Below are 20,829 nucleotides of genomic sequence, written 5' to 3'. Positions count from 1 at the left end.
TCACATAATCAGACCTTACCACAGACGTCACAATACTCCCATCTAGTGCCGGGATCCGTGGTGTAGCACCAAACTCCGCCTCCGCCGTCCGGATTCCGGCAGTAGCTGTGATCCAGTCCGGATGATGGGCGATTAGCGGGTGTGTAGTTGGGTATATGAGGTGTCTGACTGTCCCAGCGTTGACACGTCTTTCCTGTTTCGGTCACACTGACTGTTCCTCGGTAGGATGCTCCATCTCCCACCTGGCAATCTCCTGGTTGATGATGGAATTTAAAAAGAGAGTTATTAAAACACACTGTCTTAATTTTCAAGTGAGGTATCATCAAGTTTGGGTTGGGAATTCGAAGTAATCGTTATGAAGACAGACGTGGGTAATGATGTTTAGCTTGTCATGTAGGGCACGCGAGCTGGAAGGGACTGACAGGGATGTAGTAATTCACGTGCTACCATAAGCCCCCTGGCCCTCTCACTGGACCCGAGGCACGCTGGCGGGTCGCTGCGTCAACTGGATTTGTGTCACCCTTTACTTCAAAATGGGAATATCATTCAAAACGTACAAGTATGACCAAAAAGACAACAAAACATACAAAGCTTAAAAAGATTCGTTTTTTTGTCGATGAAATTCGTTGAGTGCTTTGTTAATTCGACCGGCCGCAGCGACGCCGCCAGCGTGCCGCGGGTCCAGTGAGTGGGGGGCTATAGGGTAATTGTGTTCTATCGTAACGTTTCATGGGACGAAATAACGATACGAAATAACGATACGATATATATATTCAGGTCAATGATGCGATATTGTAGGAAATCGTAGTACGCTATAGTTTCAATATTTTAAACGTCCCCATATCACAACGTCGTACTTTTACTACGATATGTTGAAGCGGAATTTTCAAAGTTGAATATAAAGTGACGTATGGGCATCGTTCAAATTGTTAACCACAAAGTCTTCTTCTACTGTCCAAAACATTTCAGCGCAACTAGTAAAAAAATAACACAGTGACAGTTAAAAGTAAAGAAAATGTTCCTTACCAGACGATGGATTAGAAGACACCGTGACAAGGAAAATGGCGAACGCAACGGCAACAGCCAAGCCTAGACCTGGCTTGGCCATGCTTTTGTGTGTTCGACCGACTCAAACGCCTCGGCCGAAAACAGCAGCGCACCGGTAAGCCGTGGTCTTTGTACGATGCGAGCATAGAAGGTCCCAAGGGAAATTATACGCGTAGTTAGCAACTCCCTTCTTAATCCTAACATTTGTGTGGAAGTGTATATGAATGTTAATGGCCATGACTGATTAATGAAATTTGAAAAATTGATGATGCCTACTATTGCAAGCCAAATACAACAATGGGGATCTAATGCTCCTTGGCCAATAATGTATTACGTCCATAGCTGTGACAATTGCTAACAATAACAATCGGTTGCTTTGGCACATCGCATATTGCTCTTTTTGAGAATATACATACACATTTATATTAATTATAATTAGTTACCTAAAAACTTAGTTCCTGCGAACGAACGCCGTAGTTCAAATCCTCCCGTGACAAGGTCAGTCTGTTCCATTCTTGGTTGGCTATCTACATAACCATGCGTAAGTTTTGCATCAAGACGTCGACCACCTTTTGATAAACAGGCCTGTTTGTGGAGAGGCAGAAAGATCAATGTCTATGTACCGTTTAATCAAGGAGGTTGGTTCAATGTAAACTTTGTGTACATGTACACATACCCCTCACAGACCAATTCAGCATGCTCTAGTTTTAGTACCAGGTTATGAATGAATACCTACCCACCACTACCATAAAGATCCATTCATGGCCAAACATATATGAGCATATTGTGTAACGTTATACTCTGCGTGTGTAGTACTGAAATTTGTGAAAAAGTATCAAGTATGAAAAGTTCGTGAAACGAAAGCACGCCCCTCTCCATCAATTTTTAATCTCCAAGCAGATGTAGGTCAGATGTAGGATTATGCTTTGAGTGTTTTACGCATGTTTTATGGCGTTTAGTAGTACTAGTGTGTCATTTTTACCGTTCACCTTTTCCTACGGTAAGGAACACAGAGAGAGAGAGAGGGGGAAAGAGACGGGGACCACCATATTAAAGAAGTATAGCCCCCAAAACACACGTAAGACACTGAGCTCAACCCTACATCTGCTTGGAGATTAAATAATTCCCGCTATTGCGTCACTACATCAGTTGGAACATTCTATTCACGTCATAGGTAGAAACAATAGTCTAATATTTACAGTATTGTCATATCTTTAGATATTCACACCCTGACGTACTATTCATGAACAATAAAAATATGGTCAATAATCAATTTGACATTATTGTTTTTGTGCTCTACTCTACTGAGGACATTATTCAAAATTATATTTACAAGACACCCCCTTCTTCAAATTCACCCTTCGAACTTTAAACAGAAAATTTAGCACACACACGATATCTTCCCTTGGGCCTTTTCCCATTCTGAATCACTACGCAACGTTACACTCTCTCGCACACACGAAAAAAAGCGTTTTAAATTCGTTTCAAGCCATAAAAGGGGGAACAAAGAAGAATTTTTGGAAACCTGGTGACAAATAGGTCAAAGGTGAACGACCCCGATCAGCTGATTTGACGTCACGCCCATACTCAATGACTTTTGGCGTCTGCTAGCGATCGTCCCCATTTCCGATCCGATACTGCGAAGGACGGACGTACACACCGGTACACGGAACCTCGATATACACAACCAAACTACCATTTACAGGTATGTGGCGAGAGTATGTTGATAACGTAGACTGTACGTAATACCCTGTAGCGGTAAGGTTTTGACGTAGCGATTTAAAGGCCGTTTTTTGATGCGTTTGACAGTTGTACTTTTCCGATCACTGCCGAAGCCGGCATATAGCCTCAGGCAACGCCCATTCAAGACAGTGTACGTAGAAATTGTCTGATCTCGTAAATTGTTCCATTACTATAGCGACACGGTTTGATTATGCTTTATGCCTACCGACCCCACTGGCCTAGTTATCGTGTTCTAGAAACTGGGAAAATTAATTAACAGAAGCCACCGTTTAGTCAATTTCAATCTAGGTTTTGTTGATTTTCCCTGTTCGTCACTCAAGCGGAGACAGATGTGTAAAATGACATGTAAATAATTTCCCCACATTGCCTGTGGCTTGGGCATGGAATATTCATCAATTTCATGCATGTAGACCCCGCGATCGCTTATGTTGATAAGGGATGAATATTTCAAAGGTCGTTTCTTTCTTTGTCCAGTGCATTTGTCTGAAAATTCCTTGCCATTAGATGTGGACTAAACTGCGTTGCCACGTTTACTGTTGACCTATTTACGTAGGTTGTGACGTAAAGTTAGATTATTGTACCAAAATTGAATGCTGAACAGAGCGTGTAGAATTACAATTCCACGGGATTTATGCAAGCTTTTAAAAGCTTTGCTGCAAAAACAACAGACGCCATTTCGTTATCCACTGAATATGCAAATGTCGTTTATTGGGCACCGCAAAACGATATCTTTTTCCTTACGATATGAAAAAGAAAGTCCGGAAACTAGGCAATTCTGCAAGTCACCTTTTGTAACGTCATAAGTGTCGTCACCGCCCCTCTCACTCCCCCTACACACCTCCAGACTACAACCGTTACCTAGGCAACGCCGTGACGTATAGTTGTCACGTACGTTGCAATGTTGCGTCATGTAATAGGTGAATTTAAAAGTCAAAGTTTACCTGCGGTTAGTGCCTGTATTTGTTTGGTAGAGGGTCCGCTTAGAGGCAGGCACGGTTGAGTTAGGGGTGGGTTTTAATTTTGTAGTGTCACCCTTTTGAGGCAAAATATTTCTATTTACAACTTTGCTCTTTTGTGAAGGAAAAATATTGATATCTTGATTTACTTGACTAGGTCATTGATATCAATGACTTTTATATATATAAAAATCTGTAGTCCAAAGATTTTGTATCTTTCAAAAACAATGTATTACTGGACATTCGTACTTGTAACTGTGACTTGCATATTTGACATACAAAAGTAAGTTTATAATTCACATGTTCCTCTTTTAATTGCAGTTGACTTTTAAACACAAAACAGCATGGGAAAGATCAAGACCGGAGCAATTGTGGAGGTCAAAGGTGACGAGATGACCCGGGTCATCTGGGAACTCATCAAGGACAAACTGATCTTCCCGTTTTTGGACATCGAGCTCCACACCTTTGACCTTTCTGTCGAAGAGCGGGATCGCACAAACGACCAGATCACGATAGACTGCGCAAACGCTATAAAGCAGCACAGCGTAGGAGTCAAGTGTGCTACCATCACTCCAGATGAAAAAAGAGTAAGTACAGTTTTAATTTCAATTTATCTATTTATTTTATCAGTAGATACACTCAGGTCCCTTCACCTGTTGTCCCTGGATACAACACACAGATACATGTAAGTTACACAATATACAAGAATATAGATCATAACAAGTTAAAACTCAGTACCAGTCCTCAAATGCTCACAAAGTCCATTTCTAAAGCCGTGCGGTACTGTGTTTTCTTTTCTCTGTGGTCTACGTTTTTATAAGTTGTTTGAACTGATGATGATTTTGAAGGAAATTTGTAGATGTATGACTAAACATTCCTTAGCTTCACAGGCAATGGTGTGTACGAAGATTCTAAGTGGACTACATGTATTTCCAATTTTCACTTTGCAATGGTCCAACAAGCCTTTTCACTGAAGTCCTGATTTCTTAGGCTATAAGGGCCACTTCTCTGTTCTAAATCACTTCAAAAGAGTCTTTCACTCTCTCTCTCTCTCTCTAACAATGCTGCAGAAAGGAAATCTTTTACAAGGCAATGTCAGAACTTTGTGTAGAAGGCTCTTGACATTTCTTTCCATCTCATTGACTTTAGATATGTTTATTTTTCAACATGGATGAACGAGATTTGAAGTTCTGTTAAAACAGACTGTCAATCAGATCTAACGGTCTGTACAAACAGTAGTTTTGAAAGCCTGAATGATGTAGTGAACAAAAATGTATAAAGACTGTTGAAGACAACACATTTAGAAATCAAGTGCTCTCAGTCTCAGCTCACTTTTGCCTTGTAATATGACTTACATGAGCATCAATTCTTTTTATCGATTAGATTAAATATTGGAAGACCATCATCCCTACTGTAAGACTTGCGCCTCCTCTTCTGAGGTATTTAATATTTCAAATCTGATCCACCATTTCTAACTTTTAATCCTTCTTTTCATCCCTCTTTCCAGGTAGAGGAGTTCAACCTGAAGAAGATGTGGAGATCACCCAATGGCACGATCCGTAACATCCTGGGCGGAACAGTGTTCCGTGAGGCCATCATCTGCAAGAACATTCCCCGGTTGGTCACTGGCTGGACAAAACCTATTGTGATTGGTCGCCATGCTTTCGGAGATCAGGTAAGAACAAAATAACAACAAAGGCGACTTAAGACAGCAAATTATGATTGTTTCATGAGGTGCTAGGTAAAGATACATTGTAGTACAGTCAAACCTTTATTGATGACCACCTCTACATGAGGACCATTGTGACCACTTTTTGTTGGTCCCTTAGATAATTTTTCCCATTGACACAAGCATTAAGAATCCTGCCAACAGTGACCACCTGTCACATAGACCAGATTTTCTTGGTCCGGAATTGGTCTTCTTGGGTACTTTTGACTGTACATACTTTCTTGCTTAATAAGCAGAAAGAAAGAAAAAGTAAAATGATGAGGGCATGATTTTCTGTATTTGCTTCTGACTTACTCTTTCCTGTATTATTTTTTTCAGTACAAGGCAACCGACTTTGTGGTACCAGGGGCAGGTAAACTGGAGATCACGTACACACCTGAGAACGGGGGAGAGGCACAGAAGTACACCGTCTTCGACTTCAAAGGTGAACGAATGCAACTTCTCTTGAATTGCTCAACTGTGTTTTTGTGTACCTGCATCTCTCTGTCAACAAAGAAACAAGCAAATGTTTGCCCGTACAAAGATCACATGCTTTCTGACCTCTTGATCTTTCTCTTGTGCCTAATAAAGTAGCACATAATTCTCTGATAGTAAAGAGCGAATCTACAAATGTACTTGTGACAGTGAAGGCAGATATGTCCTTATGATTAATAGTATTTAGTACATTCAGGAACAGATGACCATGATGGCTTAATGTCGACATACTATTGCAACCCTTAACATGCATGTTGGGAAAGCAACAACAGCTGGGATTCAAACTCCCAACATCTTCATCCAGACAGCACGATCACTAACCACAGGTCTACCCATGCTACTCGAATCAAGCTATCTTCTTTTTTTTAAATTCCCTCTCCAGATGGGGGCGGGGTGGCGCTGGGCATGTACAACACGGACGCCTCCATCAGGGACTTCGCCCACAGCTGCATGACCTTTGCCCTACAGAAGAAGTGGCCCCTCTACATGTCCACCAAGAACACCATCCTCAAGAAGTACGATGGAAGGTTCAAGGACATCTTCCAGGAGATCTACGAACAGGTCAGACTCAAGAAACCTTGAATATGTACTTTTGTGAAATGATTGACAAAGGGCACTGCAGCACTCTTTTTAGAAATGTTGAAAAGAGTCTTAAAGAAGTACGCTGGAAGGTTCAAGGACATCTTCCAGGAAATCTAGGTTCAGGTCAGGGTCAAGAAACTTTCCAACCCCTGCTAAAGATTGGTGCAAATGTTAACAAGTTGTTTTAAAAAGTCACCTTCCAGTTTCTGTTGAAGCCACCTTTGTAACAACAAGGTAGTCCCATAGCCTTTTTTGAGGTCGTAGTGGCGGTGGGTTGTTCTGCTGTGTCTAGAGCACGGTATTGGAAGGGGAGCCCATCCCCTTCCTTCCACAGCCTTTTACCTGAGTAACCCTGGGCTGCCCCAACCCATTTTTACACCTATACCTATAGGTGGAGTGAGAAAAGTTGTGCAAAGTGCCTTTCCCAAGGGCACAGCTATGATGGCATGTCAGGGGACTCGAACCTAGGACCTCTGGGTTCTGGGTCAAACGCCCTAACCGTTCACCACCACAGCGCCATATCTATAGTATAAGTTATAGAACTTAAGTTGCGCATGGTTTCTTTCCATTCTACAGAAGTACAAGCCGCAGTTTGTGGAGGCAGGGATCTGGTATGAACATCGGCTGATTGACGACATGGTGGCGTATGCCATGAAGTCGGAGGGGGGCTTCGTCTGGGCCTGTAAGAACTACGATGGGGACGTGCAGTCTGACTCTGTCGCACAGGGTAAGATTTTACTCAGTGCCTTGTTTGCAATTGTTTTAGTATTCTTCTAGAAGTCTTTTATAGAATAGCTAGAGTGAAGATTGCCATGTTCCATTGACTTTCCAAGTTTGATTCAGAAGAACATTTTTCTGTCAAAACTGAATTCTTAAATCTTTTGAGGGATGAAGTTAAATTGGATAGTGAGTGTCAGTGTGAAGTACATCTATGTAGAATGTAACTGGAATGAGTCTGGCTTTTGAATTGTGCTGCGTACATACTGCTTTAACTGTAAAATGTTGTTTTTCTTCAAAATAATTGTCATTATGCATTCATGGGATGATTAAAATTGTGGTGTACATCCATTATTTCGCTGTGATTAGTGCCTTTTCTAGAAAATGATTGAGATTACAATTATTTTTGTCCCCCAGGCTATGGTTCCCTGGGGATGATGACCAGCGTGCTGATCTGTCCGGACGGGAAGACGGTGGAGTCCGAGGCCGCTCACGGCACCGTAACTCGACACTACAGGATGCACCAGCAGGGCAAGGAGACATCCACAAACCCCATTGGTATGTCAAGAGGGGTCATTTTCAAATAGTTTTGATTTGTTATCCTACTTTGTTTCATTATAGTCTACCTGTAGATCTTGTGGTAGTTTTGTATTTTGTGCATAAAACAATTGTCTCCAAATTGTGTAGTTGTAGGGCTTGTATATCATCAGCAAGGCTACCTGGGCTACCATGCATGCTCTGCCCTCTAATTAAAATAAATATGGATCAATCCATAATGAAGAATCTCCAACTTTGCTAGAATCATCTGTTGCTGTTACATGTAGAGTTCTTTCAACAAAACCACAAAAACATTCCCCACCGATGTTTCAGTTGCTTCCATCTATTTTGCCAATCACCATACACTCAGGCACTCATAGATGATTTTGGCAGGTTGCAATCTGTTCTCTAGCTCTTCTTAACAGACCTTAATTCACTAAGTGATTTTAACCATTCAATTTGTTTCCCCCCAGCCTCCATCTTTGCGTGGACCCGAGGTCTTCTCCATCGCGCCAAGCTGGACGGTAACGAGGAACTGAAAACCTTTGCCACCAGTCTGGAGGAGACGTGCATCGAGACCATCGAGGGGGGGAAGATGACTAAGGACTTGGCCATCTGCGTCAAGGGTCTTGCCAAGTGAGTAGAATCATCATTGGTCCTCCTCGTTACGAGGTTCATTCTCCAGAACTGCTTGTCCTTCACTGCTGAGAGAAGTTCATGTCCTTATGTAAAATAGTAGTAGACATCCTTCCATGCTGGGGGATGATGGTAGTGCTCTCAAATAGACCAGGTGTCTAAGAGTAAATAATCTCCAAGCAGATCTACACGGGGCAAAATGATTACCGTAATGTCAGCCAGAGAAGCTCCAGGGCCTGACTGGAGCTTCTCTGGCTGACATTACGATTTTGTCCCATGTAGATCTGCTTAGAGATTAAGAGTAAACACTGTGACAGTAGTATCAGTCTTGAGGCCTCAAGTTAAATTTTCAACTGATCGAGAAGTTTTCATACATTTAAACCAAATTGGAAATTGTAGACCAAAACATTTTTTTTAATTTGGAGACGAAAACAAATTCGGAATTGCAGGTCTTTGATTAAGCTAATACCATAGAACGGTCACTTGAACTTTCATAGTCTTTTAGATCAAAACCTTCATGGAGCTTAAGTACATTTTTGTAACTGCAGTTTCAAGGGAGCTGCTAGGGGTGCAAAATTTCAATCAACTTAAAGCTAAATCCTGTAGCCAATATCAAAAATTGAAGTGCATCAAATTTCATACCTCCGGGCTCTACATGTATGTTCTCCTGTATGGTAAGGAAAATCAGGCCTGTTTGAAAGGAAGCTGGAAGCTTGATACTCCTCATTGCTGCTCTTTTTGCATGGTTTAAGTGAATAACAATTTAAGTGCATTTCAACAAGAAAACTGACTGTATATTTTGTTCCTCTCTCTCTCCCCAGTGTGACCCGTGCAGACTATCTCAACACCTTCGAGTTCCTGGATGCCCTGGCTGAGAACCTGCAGAAGAAGCTCGCACCACAATGACTCGATCACAGAACTGCTAAACTTTGATCCACAAAATACAATCAAAATTGTAGTAGTAACCACATCTACATGAACCTGAGTGTCCTCCTGGTTAGCTCCAGGGTGAAGGTAGAGCCTGGAACTAGCAAGGATGACACCTAGCCTGTATTTACACAAGCTCTCGGCCGGAGGTTACTGACCCCCCAGCGGTTGGCGGTTACAGGACCGGCTGGCCACTAGGAGCGCGATTCGTCAGGCTAGGATGACACCCAGGCTACCTCTACTGTGATAAGGACATTTTTGTGGTCCTTTTATTTTTCCCATTGACCCTGTCTATAGTGGCCACCTGTCTGCCATTTTCTTCATTCCCTTGAGTGGTCGCTATGAACAGGTTTGATTCTATTCTCTGAAAGTCTAACTTTTGTCTGACTGTACAAGAGCTCTGTGTCTTGGTACATTAGATGGAGAGTCTATGCTTCACATATTTTGCAGGGTCATCTTTTCGGGGATGTTTTCTTCTAAACCCTTTTTTATCATGGTATCTATTTATTGTTTTTCACAGAAAGACAGTGAGAAAAAACATCTCATTGCAGTCCATAGTGGCTACCCTACCTCAAGTTTAGTAAAACGCTTATCTTACTCAAACAGGTATGAAACTAAAGTTCACTTGGAAACCATTTCTTGAAATGCCCTGACTGAAGATTTTAGTGTTTACGTCCTCGACTTCATGGCTTGGATAAAGTGATCAATCATTTTTACAATGCTAACTACTTTTTGCAATAGGAATATTTATGCAACATGATATTGTAAAGATTCTGAATTTGATAGCAAATATCAAGAGGGATTTTGAAGATTTTAGTGTCAATTAATCATGACTTATAATGCACAAAAGCTCTGCTGGGATAGAGACCCTTAAAAACAGCAAACCACAAGGGATTGTGAAGATTTTAGTGTTAGTTAACGCCAGGGTCTTTCCTTGATACTTGAATTCTGCTGAGAAAGGAACATATCTTTTTAACATACATGTAGTACGTATGTACAATAAAGATTGTAGGGTAAATTGAAGAGTAGTCTTGGAACAGACTATGCCAAGTTAGGGTGATATTAATACACCACAATGTTAGTAATGATCTATAGAATACACAAGGTACACTCTATCTTTTCTATGGTATCTGTATTTTCAAGTTATAAGGTACAACAATGTATCCTAGACTCTAGTAGCCTATATAATGTGTACATGTACTTACAATTAGAATTACTACATTTAATCAAATCCTGAGGAAAATTGTACATCAATTAAACATTTTAGGAAGTGTTCTACATGTATACTCAGAAATCTTTTTGCTGCTTTTTTATTGTTGTTTTAAGCTGCACAACTGATAAGGAATCATAGACAGCTGAGTTATTGATAGTAAAGACTATCATAAACAAATATTATCCCGCAATTGTTGTAATCTCGATAAACTTGAATGTAACATATCGTTTACTGAATGTCTTCCGCAGAGTGCAGTGTAATAAGAATGTAATAGTTCTGAGAAGTGGTTTTAACAAGTGCAATCATGTAATTTATTCAATCACAATGTATTAAACAGATGCCTTTAGCAATCATTATCAGTATTACAATTGGACAGAAGAGCCCAGTAAATTGACGGTTTACTTAACAAACTCTTGCCACTTGTTTTGGCTCTTGTGTCTTATACTATAGACTTATAGTTCTTCACTTGATACTACATGTTCTTCTTTTCTTTGGGGAATTTGTGTGGTTTTCTTAAATGGCTTTCCACTTGGAAAAATGAGTCCTTTACTGGTAGTGTTGAATATACTCCTGTCCTTTAACATTCCTAGGGATTTGAATACAATCAAGACGTAGTAGGCCTATGTTTTCTCTGGCCCCATCTTCTATAGCATTTTGCATATACATTGTAGATGTATTTAAGTCTTAAATATTTTGTCCCCAACTAAATCAATTTGTGTCAAGGACAAACCTTAGATTAACTTATATATAGCATTACTCTCAGAAAACACTGACAACTGTACAATTATCATGGTTGTGTTTGCAATATTTATTTGCAATAAGTTAAAAAGTACACTGAGATGCAGTACTCAAATGGCCGAGATTCCCCTAAAGCACAAGTTAGGTGTTTTGTTTACATTTAACTAATAGATGTGGTATTGTTGTGAACTGATTGTACATGTTGGAGTTGACATCACTATTAGCAAAATGCTAACAAAGCAACGTAAATGAATGACTGTACAGATTCAACTGCAATGAATAAATGATCTTTTGTATCAATCTATTTCTATGCTTTGGTATTTTTATTGAACAGAAGTAGAATAGGGAATAGAGTTGAAAAAATATAATTTAACTTGTATGCCTGCATGTAATGCATGAACACCCAAAGTGATCTAAACATTTCTAGTCCTTCTGGAAGTAAGGAAAACCATGCTACTTTAGGCCACACCAATTTGATTTCTTGGTAAACGGAATCTAAAAAAAAAATGCTCGATTGGAAAATCAACATGAAAACAGAATCTCAGAGGAAAGTTTGTACTTTGGTGCACACAGTTTCAGGGAGTGAACAGGGTCAGGTGCAAGTTTTCACCCCAGCCTTCTGTTTTAATGATTTCCTCGGGCTAAAACTAAAAAAAAATCCGTTAACCAAGAAATTTAATCTGTTTCTGAAAATGGCTGAGACAACTGTGTAGAGAAAACATTCAATTTTAATCTACTTTTAGATTCAAAAATGTTCAGAAATGATAGCAAAACATTTTATCATACATTCATAAAACTATGTCTAGGACCATATACATGTATGAACAGAACGAGCTAAACGAGAAGTAAGAACAAATGGTTGTAAAAGGTTTTGAACTTTAGACTAAAAAATAGCTCTCTAACACATAGCTACCCACCAAGCAAAAATGGCACCAATAAAAACTAACAAACACTGTCCTAAGTAAGCTAACAACACCAAACCGAACTCAAATGTCCATGTCCTGACTCAGCAAAGGCTATTCATCAGCCACACTATGTTGCAGTTTCTGTGGCATTTATAAATTAATTCAGCAAACAAACTCAATGTAGCACTGGCAAATCTTCATGGGCAGAGGATTTGAAGAACCACTCTTTGCTTCATTTGCTGAATTTTTTCTGTGAAACAATAACAAGGATGTAAAACATATTACATATCACATCACATGAAACACTGACATGGAATAAAGATGAATTATGTCAGATGAAATACTAAGTACATTAACCAATTTTCTGTGTGACATGTAATTTTTTCGTCTTCCTTAGTTCTGGCATGACCTACTCAAAAAAAGACATGCAAATTTAATATCAGGGGCACAACTACCCCCAAACATTTGGTGATGTAAATTTCCTATATGCTTTGTTATTGACAATATCAGTCAGTTGAACAAGGTACAAATGTGTGTCTTGTAGTTGTATCAATCAGTACAAATGCATAGCACATGTATGTACTAGTACTGATTTCTGTATAATCAAGAAGGCTATCAAATCCAGGGGAAGTCACTCTGAAAGAACATGAAAACACTCACCCCTGTCTTGTGCTTGTTCTTCTGGTGCTGAGGGGACCAGTCTCCAAACTTGATAGTCATGGGGTCACCTCGTCTCAGCTTGCTGAAATGTTAAGAATAACAGAAGCTTAGCAGGGATCTCCCCATAAATATAGAGCAGGATGGGGGGAGGATGCCAACTTTGCCAAGGACAGGATACGTGTTGCGAGAGGGACACCCCTCCCTAGGAGCTGTTGCATTTTGTCTTTTCCAGACACAAATAGAAGTCATTTTTTGCAACTTCAGCTTTACATGTTGTCTACATGTTATGAAATCTCAATTTTTTAGCAAAATTATTGTCTTAGCCAGGGGAATATGGGAAGAAATACGCTAACTTTGAAAATCAACAGGATAGAGCTGGGATTAGAACAGGATGGAGGAGCGCCACTGTTCCATTCTTTAGGGAGATCCCTGCTTAGTACAGTCAATTTGGCAGCATTATGAGCAAAAAAGACATTTTCTTTGTTGTCCACACACATACATGTACACACACAAACACACACACACAAATACAAAGCACATACAAACTCACGCACAAACACACACTTATACAGCACATACAGACACACATACACACACACACACACACACACACACACACACACACACACACACACACACACACACACACACACACACACACACACACACAGTACAATTTCCATGTACAGTACTTACCTGTTGAGGGTCGGCTCTTTGTAACTGACTTGTTGACGAGACCTACGAGCCCTCTTTGCCCCTCCAGCCGACTGGTCTTCAGCATTTTCGTTCTGCACGGCGTGACTTTGCTCCACATCCGGAGCTTCATCGCAACTACCCACAGAAGAAAAGGGTCTCTTCTTCTGATTCTTGGGTCCTGTTTGTGGAGTGACTTTGGTTTTAGTGCCTGCAGTGTCACTGTGTCCCTGTGGAGTGTTGCCCACATCTTGGAACGCCCGTCTCTTGGACGAAGCTTTCTCCACGTGCGGTGTTGTCGCATCGGTGTCCGAGGAATCGCGGTACACCCTACCCTGTCTGGCTGCCAGAGGCCCCTTCTCAGCACTCTGAAGCAACCTCTGGGGTGTCCGTCGCAGAGGCATCCGTGTGCCTGTGTTTTCCTCCTCCTCCGAGAGGGAATAGTTACTGCTCCTTCTGGTAGACCTTGGTTGTCTGGACTTTCTGCCCTGCCAGCAATCATCCTCTGATTCTGAGTCGCTTGTAAAATACTTCACGGCTGTCGTTGCCCTTCTTCTGGGTCTGGCTATATGTCCTTCATCACTTTGTCTGTTTGTATCCCTTCTTCCAGTCACATGCTGCTGTCTCACATCATCTTCCTGCAAGCTGCCAGGGGTTTCTGGAATCATAGGAATATCTTTACGATTCTTTGATGTCTTCCCTCTTCTTGCGTAATTTTCTTCTTCATCTTCCTCATCAGAGGACTCTGACTCCGTCACCAGGACATCTTGCTTTTTCTTATTTGCAGAACCGACTTTTTTCTTTGACTTCCCCTGCTTTTTAGGCTTTCCTACACGTGAGTGTCCCTGTTTGTGGTCATCGTCTTGTGATGTATGCTCCCTAGACACTACAGGTTTTAGTGTGAGTGGGGATGGTTCACTGAACATGTCACCGGAGGAGAGATCAAACACAGAGTCACTCTCTCGTCCCCTTTTCTCCTGGCCACTAGCTGCTGTTGTATCTTCCACATCCTTTGCAGAAGTCTTAGTGCTAGTGCTCTGCACAACCAACCCCTTCTTGGTCATTTTTGTGGAAACTTTGACATTTCTTTCTGTCACACCTTTTTGCTTCTTTTTCTTCATAGCAAAGTCTGGGCGAGATTCGTTCTCGGATGATACGAGTCCGGCGATCATGTCCCTGTCGATTTCACTCTCGCTGTCTGTTGACACAATTCTCCGTGCTGCCTTTTTGCCTCTCTTGTTCACAAAATTGTCGTCGGAGTCGTCAGCAAGGGAAGATACGCGTCTGGGCACACTGTTTTCTGGGATGACCTGTTGTCCCTGTTGGAGGGCCCACACTGGTTTGGGGTAAGTGGTATCATCTGCATCAAACTCTTCCAACTCAGTCTCACTTTCCTGAGAAGATTTTGCAACATCAGCATTTTCTGAGAATCCCTCTGATGTCTCCTGCATTGGAACTTCCTGAGTTTTCCTTTCTTCATCCACGATCTCATCTCTGTCCTTTCCAACTTCCTCTCTTCTTTCTGCTGTGGTTTTTGTTGACTTAACAAACGTCGGCAGTTTGCTGGTTTTCTTTTTCTTCACTCTTCTCACAGGCTTGCACCCGGACTGGTTCAGATCCTTCTGACTTGTTTTTCCTTTCTTTGGGACTGCATTCTTCTTTGCATCCTTGTCAGCCGGTCTTCCAGTATTTGTCTCTTGAGATGCATCTTCCATGGCCTGTATGGATGATAAAATGATCAAGACAATCGCATTGCTACACTGAATTCAGCAGCCCAAAGTTCTGTTTTCAAGTTACCAAGAGAGTTATACTATGCCCAAATTGCTCATAAAAATGCATGTATATGAGCACATAATTCAAGGCTGCTGTATGACAGAGCTATTTCACGTTCAAAGTAACCTATTTTAGCATTAGTGCATACCTTTGCCAAGAAGGTTAATATATTGGTAGCACTTGTGTGTGTGTGGGCTGGCTGAGTGTGTTTAACAGCATAATTCAAGAAGCTTTTAATTGATTGTTAAGATACAGTATTAGGTGTGTTGGTATGCGTCAACAAAACTTAGGACAAGATTATGGGCCTCCTAGCGGCTTTCTATGGTACTGCAGTTGAATTTCCAGTTTTGGTACCTTATCTACCTGTGCAGTCTCCTCAGTGCTGATGACAGTAGCAGGCACTACAGTCAGGTCCATGTCCTGCTCGGTGTATGTGTCGTCTGTCGGGTCAGTTACTGCTGGCGGGTCAACTGCTGACTCCTGGCTCTTTGAAAGGCAGCTTTCCTGTCCCGTTGCATCCCGGGATTTCCGCTTGTGCTCTGCCACCAAGTCCATCAGGCTTGCACGTTTCTCTGGAACTTCTGGAGGGGCTACAGAAGGACAGAGGCAAATAAAGCTTGGAACCTCATACAAAACATATGATTCAGAAATTTAAAAAAAATCCCATTCAAAGCAGTCAAATAAACCTGTAAGACTCATACAGCTGTACATGTACATATTTAGAAATAAGTGTGAAGAATTATCTACTAGTTGTGCAAAGTATCATAAGGGATGTTCCTGAAATATTTGTCATATCTTTTTTTTTAAGTTTATTTGCTGGGGTATTGATTTTGTTATGGTGGGACTGTTGTGCTTGTGGTGGTAAATTTGATTGAATGCATCAACATTTTATGTTATGCTTGTAACTATATGTGATATATGTGCTTCATGCTGTTAAAATTACAGTGCAAGCATGTCATGCATTATGTCATGTGCATTAAATTAGTTATAAGGTGTATTCCTTTATCCATCAAATTACACTAAGGGTTTAGTATTTGTGCACATTATTTGTTGTGTAGATGTTGAAGCAAAAGTTTGAATACCTTCTACTGTAGCTGACACAGTGTATGTACCTCTCCTCGCATCACAGGGTAACTTATTCACAACAACAGACACAGGTACGAGGGAGGGAACAGTGTACGTTCCTCGTCGGTTTTGTCCCGAGGAACTTTTACTGGGCACTTTAACTGGAGGAGGCATATCTAACGTGCTATTCCTCCTGTCTTCTGTTACCGGTACTGCAGGTTGTCTGGAGGTATTTTGGGGTTGCACAAAAGTTGCCCTCTTGTCACCCTTCTTATGCACTATGATATAGACAGTGGAATAAGCAGAAATAGTGTGGCAATTTAGCATCCGTGCTGGAATACTGTGTACAATGCATGTATGTCTACATGGCCAGGTACGTATAGCATGAAATGTTTTTTTATTTCTTTAGTTACTGTCTTTGCTTGGAGCATGCAGCATGCAATCTATTCTTTAAAGCCATAACAGAGACATGGGATTATAAAGTTTAGTTTAAATGCATGCCATGGGCTTAAAATGTTATTCCGGACACTAATTAATAAGTCATTAAAGGACATTTGATGAAATAGATATAATGTTTATCTTTACTGTTTACAAAATTGTATTTGTTATTCATTTGTTATGTCAAGTCTTGAACACACCTTGTTTTGTTGTATTTTGACCTGAAGAATCCACCGGCTTATCAGGGATGTCAGCAGCAATACAGGCAGGGTTGTCAGGTTCAGCAATGTCTGTAGTACTTTGTTTATCTGCAACAAATCATAGTAGCATACCAATAAAAGCATTCCATAGACAGTAGTAAATACATGTCCCGAAAAGATCCCCACTTTTGTGAACACACAAAGTTTCTCTTTCAGGGAGTTTCACAATGATTATTTTGTAAAGGTTACTGTCTTACTACATTTGTACTTTAATTATAGATACACTCTAGGTTAGGCCTGGGCTAAATGGCTTATGAATTTCTATGATATGATTCAAATTAATTCTTTACAACAAAAAGGTTTCACACATTTTCCTATGATCTGACAGTCAGAAAAGTCCCCATACAGGATGGGACAAGTGATCAGATGGGCGTTTCCACCCGTCGCCATGACAACCCACCTGTCTCTGTGCCCTCATCAGTGAAGAGGATCGGAGCACTCTCCAAATCAGCGATGCTGTCCCTCGGAGTGGCCTGCTGTACCGAGGACTCCTGGGGTTCAGTTGAAAGAAGGGGAGGAGGAACTGACACAGAAAGTCTCATGGACGCTCTATTTCCAGGTGGTGCCAGACTTTGTCTTTTCCCAGCTGGGAGGGGAACGCGGGCTGGCCCTGGTCCACTGAAACAACACCAGACAGCTACTGTCATATATCATTCCAACATAATTAACGTCCAGAACTTAGCAGAAGCTCAGTCTTCAAAAAACCAATCCACATGACAGGAATAACTGGCTAGCAGCCACTTAATAAATTTGGTCAGTTATCAGTAAATTGTACGTGTAGCCAACTGTCCTTTTACTTAAGCTTTAGTAGTAAATTGTTATCTTTGCATGAGCATTTACAAAATCTAATCTAAAATTCTAAAAATAATGCTTTTTACAAGTTTCCATAATCAATTAATTCCCAACCGCAAGATGGTCATCTTTGACATAGATTTCACTTATCTTCAGTTTTTAAAAAATGGTGTCCATCAGTGTTTAAGTTTGTTCTGGTATAGTACAGGTATAGGTACAAGTCTTAATGTACCTAAACAGTTGTATAGGTCCAGGCCCAGGGTTTAGGTACACAGCCCTACGACCCAATTATTCAAAGTTGACTGCTCTGCCTTTTACATGTAATTGCATGTTAAACAGCACCAAGAGTGTTACATATAAAGCAAGATATACACTTTAAAACAGCACATACAGAACACTCAGCCTCGGCTGCGGAGCAAGGGATCCGTCAGAGTCGTCGGAGGCAGACACACCAGCGGAGAGGGAGGAGATTCGCCAGCCGCTGTCGCGCAGCGCGGGGTGACACACCTCCATGGCGGACCCGATGTGCTCCACCGTCCCCAACAGGCTGGTGCTCACCTTCTGCAGCACGCTCTGGACGTTCAACATTTTCCGCTGGAGGAGCAAAAGAAAGAGGCCTCAGTGTGTGGAGTAACCTAATAGCATCCCTGGTCAATCTGAATTTTATGCTTGTCAGAGGATCTGCTTCCAAGGGTAAGGGGGCACTCTTGTAACCGAGTGTTGTGAGTTCTATAGATCTTTGTTGCAAATCTCACTTCTCAATCCTGGTGTTCTTACTTGTGCATGTACTTGAGGTCTCCTAAATTATTTCAGTGGCCTGTGCCTGTAGCTTTCCTTATTTGTCCCTTTCTTAGCCTTCTTTGTAGCAGGCACTATTTGTAAATTGTAGCATCAAGCATCCAGGGAAGAACCACCTACCTTGTACTCCTGTTCATTGTCCTTCTTGTGCCTGAGGGCAGCCTGGAGTTCCCGTACCCTCCCCTGTAATGTGATAACTCGTTCAGCCAGGGCGTGGTTCTCTCGCTGTAAGCCCAGGTTCTGGTTCTGTAGGAGAAATGCATACACATGATGAAAACTAAGTTTTGTATACCAACCCCTGCCAATTACTTCTGTTTCTGTATCTACAATGTACTACTAGTACATAGCTGGTATAACTGCCCTTCGGCATAACACACCAGCTTTGAAGGCACACGGCGCGGCAGCAGCTGGTTATATTACACTGAACTACCTGTCATACCTAACCTTTGTACATCTAGCTGTAAGCGTTGTTTAACTAACTAAATCTGCAAGACACTAGCAACAGCAAACACCCTTGATAGTCATACAAACTAAATTGCATAGCATGGAATCAATGGATACATCGTGTTAGCAAGATGAGAGCTGTCAGAGTCACAGCCAAACATTAACTCTACCTGAAGTTTCCGCACACCATGTCTGCTGGCAGCCAGAGTACTAGCCAGCTCCCTGTTGTTGGTTTTCAGAGAAGATAGCTTCTTTCTGACAAAGGATGAATTTCCTGAAACAAATGAAAACATGTTTTTTTAAATGATCTAAGAATAAATGTACTAAGAGGATAAATGACAGTACAAAGATCTAGTAAGACTGCAATACATACATATCAATGCATAGTTGGCAACAGAAACAAAGGATTTACGAATAAGAGTAAAGATTTGTTGTACAATATCTTCAGTAAGAAGTCTTATTTCTTACCACTGTAAATCCTGGACCTGGGATCTGAGATTTCTATCTTCTTCTCTTTGATTTTCTTCTTCATTTTGTTTTTCAGCTCAGCCATCTTGTTGCAGGACTTGTTGAGTTTCCCACGAGTGACCCTGCCCACTTCCTTCTCTTGCTCTTCTTCCTCTGAGTCTGAAGATTTGTCGTCAGTTTCCATGATGGTGGATGCCATCCTTCCTGTTGTCTTGCCTTTTTCCTGTGTATTCTAATGAATGAATAGATGAATGAATGAAGGAAGGAATGAATAAAACATTAACTTGATATATATTATCAAAACTAAATTTTTCCACAAATTGAATATGCATATTTCATGAAGGGTTTATTTCCTAGGGTTTAATAGAGTCTTTTACTATTACTTTTTTTAGACATAAACTTTTTCCAACATCAATGGTCAAGGAGGTAATGGTTAGAACTTACATGTGCATACATTTTATTGGCCTGGATACCAGACCCCCGGTCTCTACTACAACGTTGTTTCTCAGGGTCTAACTAAGGGGGGCCTGTTGAAGAATTTTGTTGGGGGCATGTCAACCCTAGAGCCGAGGAGTTAGACTATGCAAGGACTATGTAGGCCATGGAAACAGTCTGGCGCATGGCATGTGTTGATGTTTAAAAAGAAGATGAATAAAGAAGATCTAAGGACAATAACAACAAGCGATTACTAGAAGTAAATATTATAGATCTGTTAAATGACATCGTTAAGTGTTTTTTCCCTGTATTTCAAATCTGTGGAGTTTTTTTAATGGATAACATTTCAAATTCAGCTTTGAAGAACCTTGAGTACGAGTCCACATTTTTATCGCGAGCAGTCACTCTAAAATATCGGCAAAGACAATGCAGGAGTAGGCAAATTCTTCAGACAGTCAGTTTCAAAATTACCCTGCTTATGAAATACCTTCAATAATGTCAATAAATACCATAAAATCTTCTTATTTCTCACCTTTTTGGTTAAAATTCCGGAATCTTTCCGACGGTTCCTTCCAACCGACGCCATCTTGGAATCAAACTGCCCGGTCTTCGCTCTGATTGGTCGAATCTGACGTTACCTCACCTTACGTCATGCGCTAACCGTTAGACTTTGTGAAAGGGGGTCAATATTATTTAGAATACCAAGTAATTCTCTACTTTATTTGCATATTCATAAATTCTTTAGTAACCTGAAGGATAAATATGCAACTTTATTACCAATACAAAGGGTTGCATATAG

General features: G+C 40.9%; 2 protein-coding genes across 4 annotated transcripts; one reads left to right on the top strand and one right to left on the bottom strand.

Moving 5' to 3' along the window:
* Positions 1 to 4,047: 4,047 nt before the first annotated feature.
* Positions 4,048 to 11,603, top strand: LOC136446935 (isocitrate dehydrogenase [NADP] cytoplasmic-like). Its single transcript, XM_066445602.1, has 8 exons — positions 4,048 to 4,333; positions 5,254 to 5,421; positions 5,794 to 5,899; positions 6,332 to 6,510; positions 7,108 to 7,258; positions 7,666 to 7,806; positions 8,259 to 8,421; positions 9,243 to 11,603. Exons 1-8 carry the CDS (start codon positions 4,091 to 4,093, stop codon positions 9,325 to 9,327), a joined length of 1,236 nt encoding a protein of 411 aa, XP_066301699.1. The 5' UTR covers positions 4,048 to 4,090; the 3' UTR covers positions 9,328 to 11,603.
* Positions 11,355 to 20,643, bottom strand: LOC136446930 (myosin-9-like). 3 transcript variants are annotated; one of them, XM_066445591.1, is made up of 12 exons: positions 20,563 to 20,643; positions 19,596 to 19,827; positions 19,298 to 19,401; positions 18,804 to 18,929; positions 18,277 to 18,479; positions 17,494 to 17,711; positions 17,034 to 17,141; positions 16,413 to 16,673; positions 15,685 to 15,920; positions 13,561 to 15,275; positions 12,865 to 12,946; positions 11,355 to 12,454 (listed from the first exon to the last, which is right to left on the bottom strand). In XM_066445591.1, exons 1-12 carry the CDS (start codon positions 20,614 to 20,616, stop codon positions 12,437 to 12,439), a joined length of 3,357 nt encoding a protein of 1,118 aa, XP_066301688.1. In that variant the 5' UTR covers positions 20,617 to 20,643; the 3' UTR covers positions 11,355 to 12,436. The 3 variants fall into 3 exon arrangements, with proteins under 3 accessions (XP_066301688.1, XP_066301690.1, XP_066301691.1); XM_066445593.1 differs by having other exon boundaries at positions 15,694 to 15,920; XM_066445594.1 differs by lacking the exon at positions 16,413 to 16,673.
* Positions 20,644 to 20,829: the final 186 nt, after the last annotated feature.

The sequence above is a fragment of the Branchiostoma lanceolatum genome, chromosome 13 (genome assembly GCF_035083965.1).
Source record: "Branchiostoma lanceolatum isolate klBraLanc5 chromosome 13, klBraLanc5.hap2, whole genome shotgun sequence".
NCBI lineage: Eukaryota > Metazoa > Chordata > Leptocardii > Amphioxiformes > Branchiostomatidae > Branchiostoma > Branchiostoma lanceolatum.
Note: the sequence above shows the minus strand (reverse complement) of the source record. Positions and strands in the feature narration are given on the sequence as shown.

Excerpts from the sequence above, each read along its gene's own strand:
- LOC136446935 (XM_066445602.1), top strand. The coding sequence starts at position 4,091 with ATGGGAAAGATCAAGACCGGAGCAATTGTGGAGGTCAAAGGTGACGAG. Across the intron at positions 4,334-5,253 it reads TCACTCCAGATGAAAAAAGA|GTAGAGGAGTTCAACCTGAA; the intron begins GTAAGTACAGTT and ends CCCTCTTTCCAG. Across the intron at positions 7,259-7,665 it reads GTCTGACTCTGTCGCACAGG|GCTATGGTTCCCTGGGGATG; the intron begins GTAAGATTTTAC and ends TTTGTCCCCCAG.
- LOC136446930 (XM_066445591.1), bottom strand. The coding sequence starts at position 20,616 with ATGGCGTCGGTTGGAAGGAACCGTCGGAAAGATTCCGGAATTTTAACC. Across the intron at positions 19,402-19,595 it reads CAGGTCCAGGATTTACAGTG|GAAATTCATCCTTTGTCAGA; the intron begins GTAAGAAATAAG and ends CATTTGTTTCAG. Across the intron at positions 12,947-13,560 it reads AAAGAGCCGACCCTCAACAG|CAAGCTGAGACGAGGTGACC; the intron begins GTAAGTACTGTA and ends TTAACATTTCAG.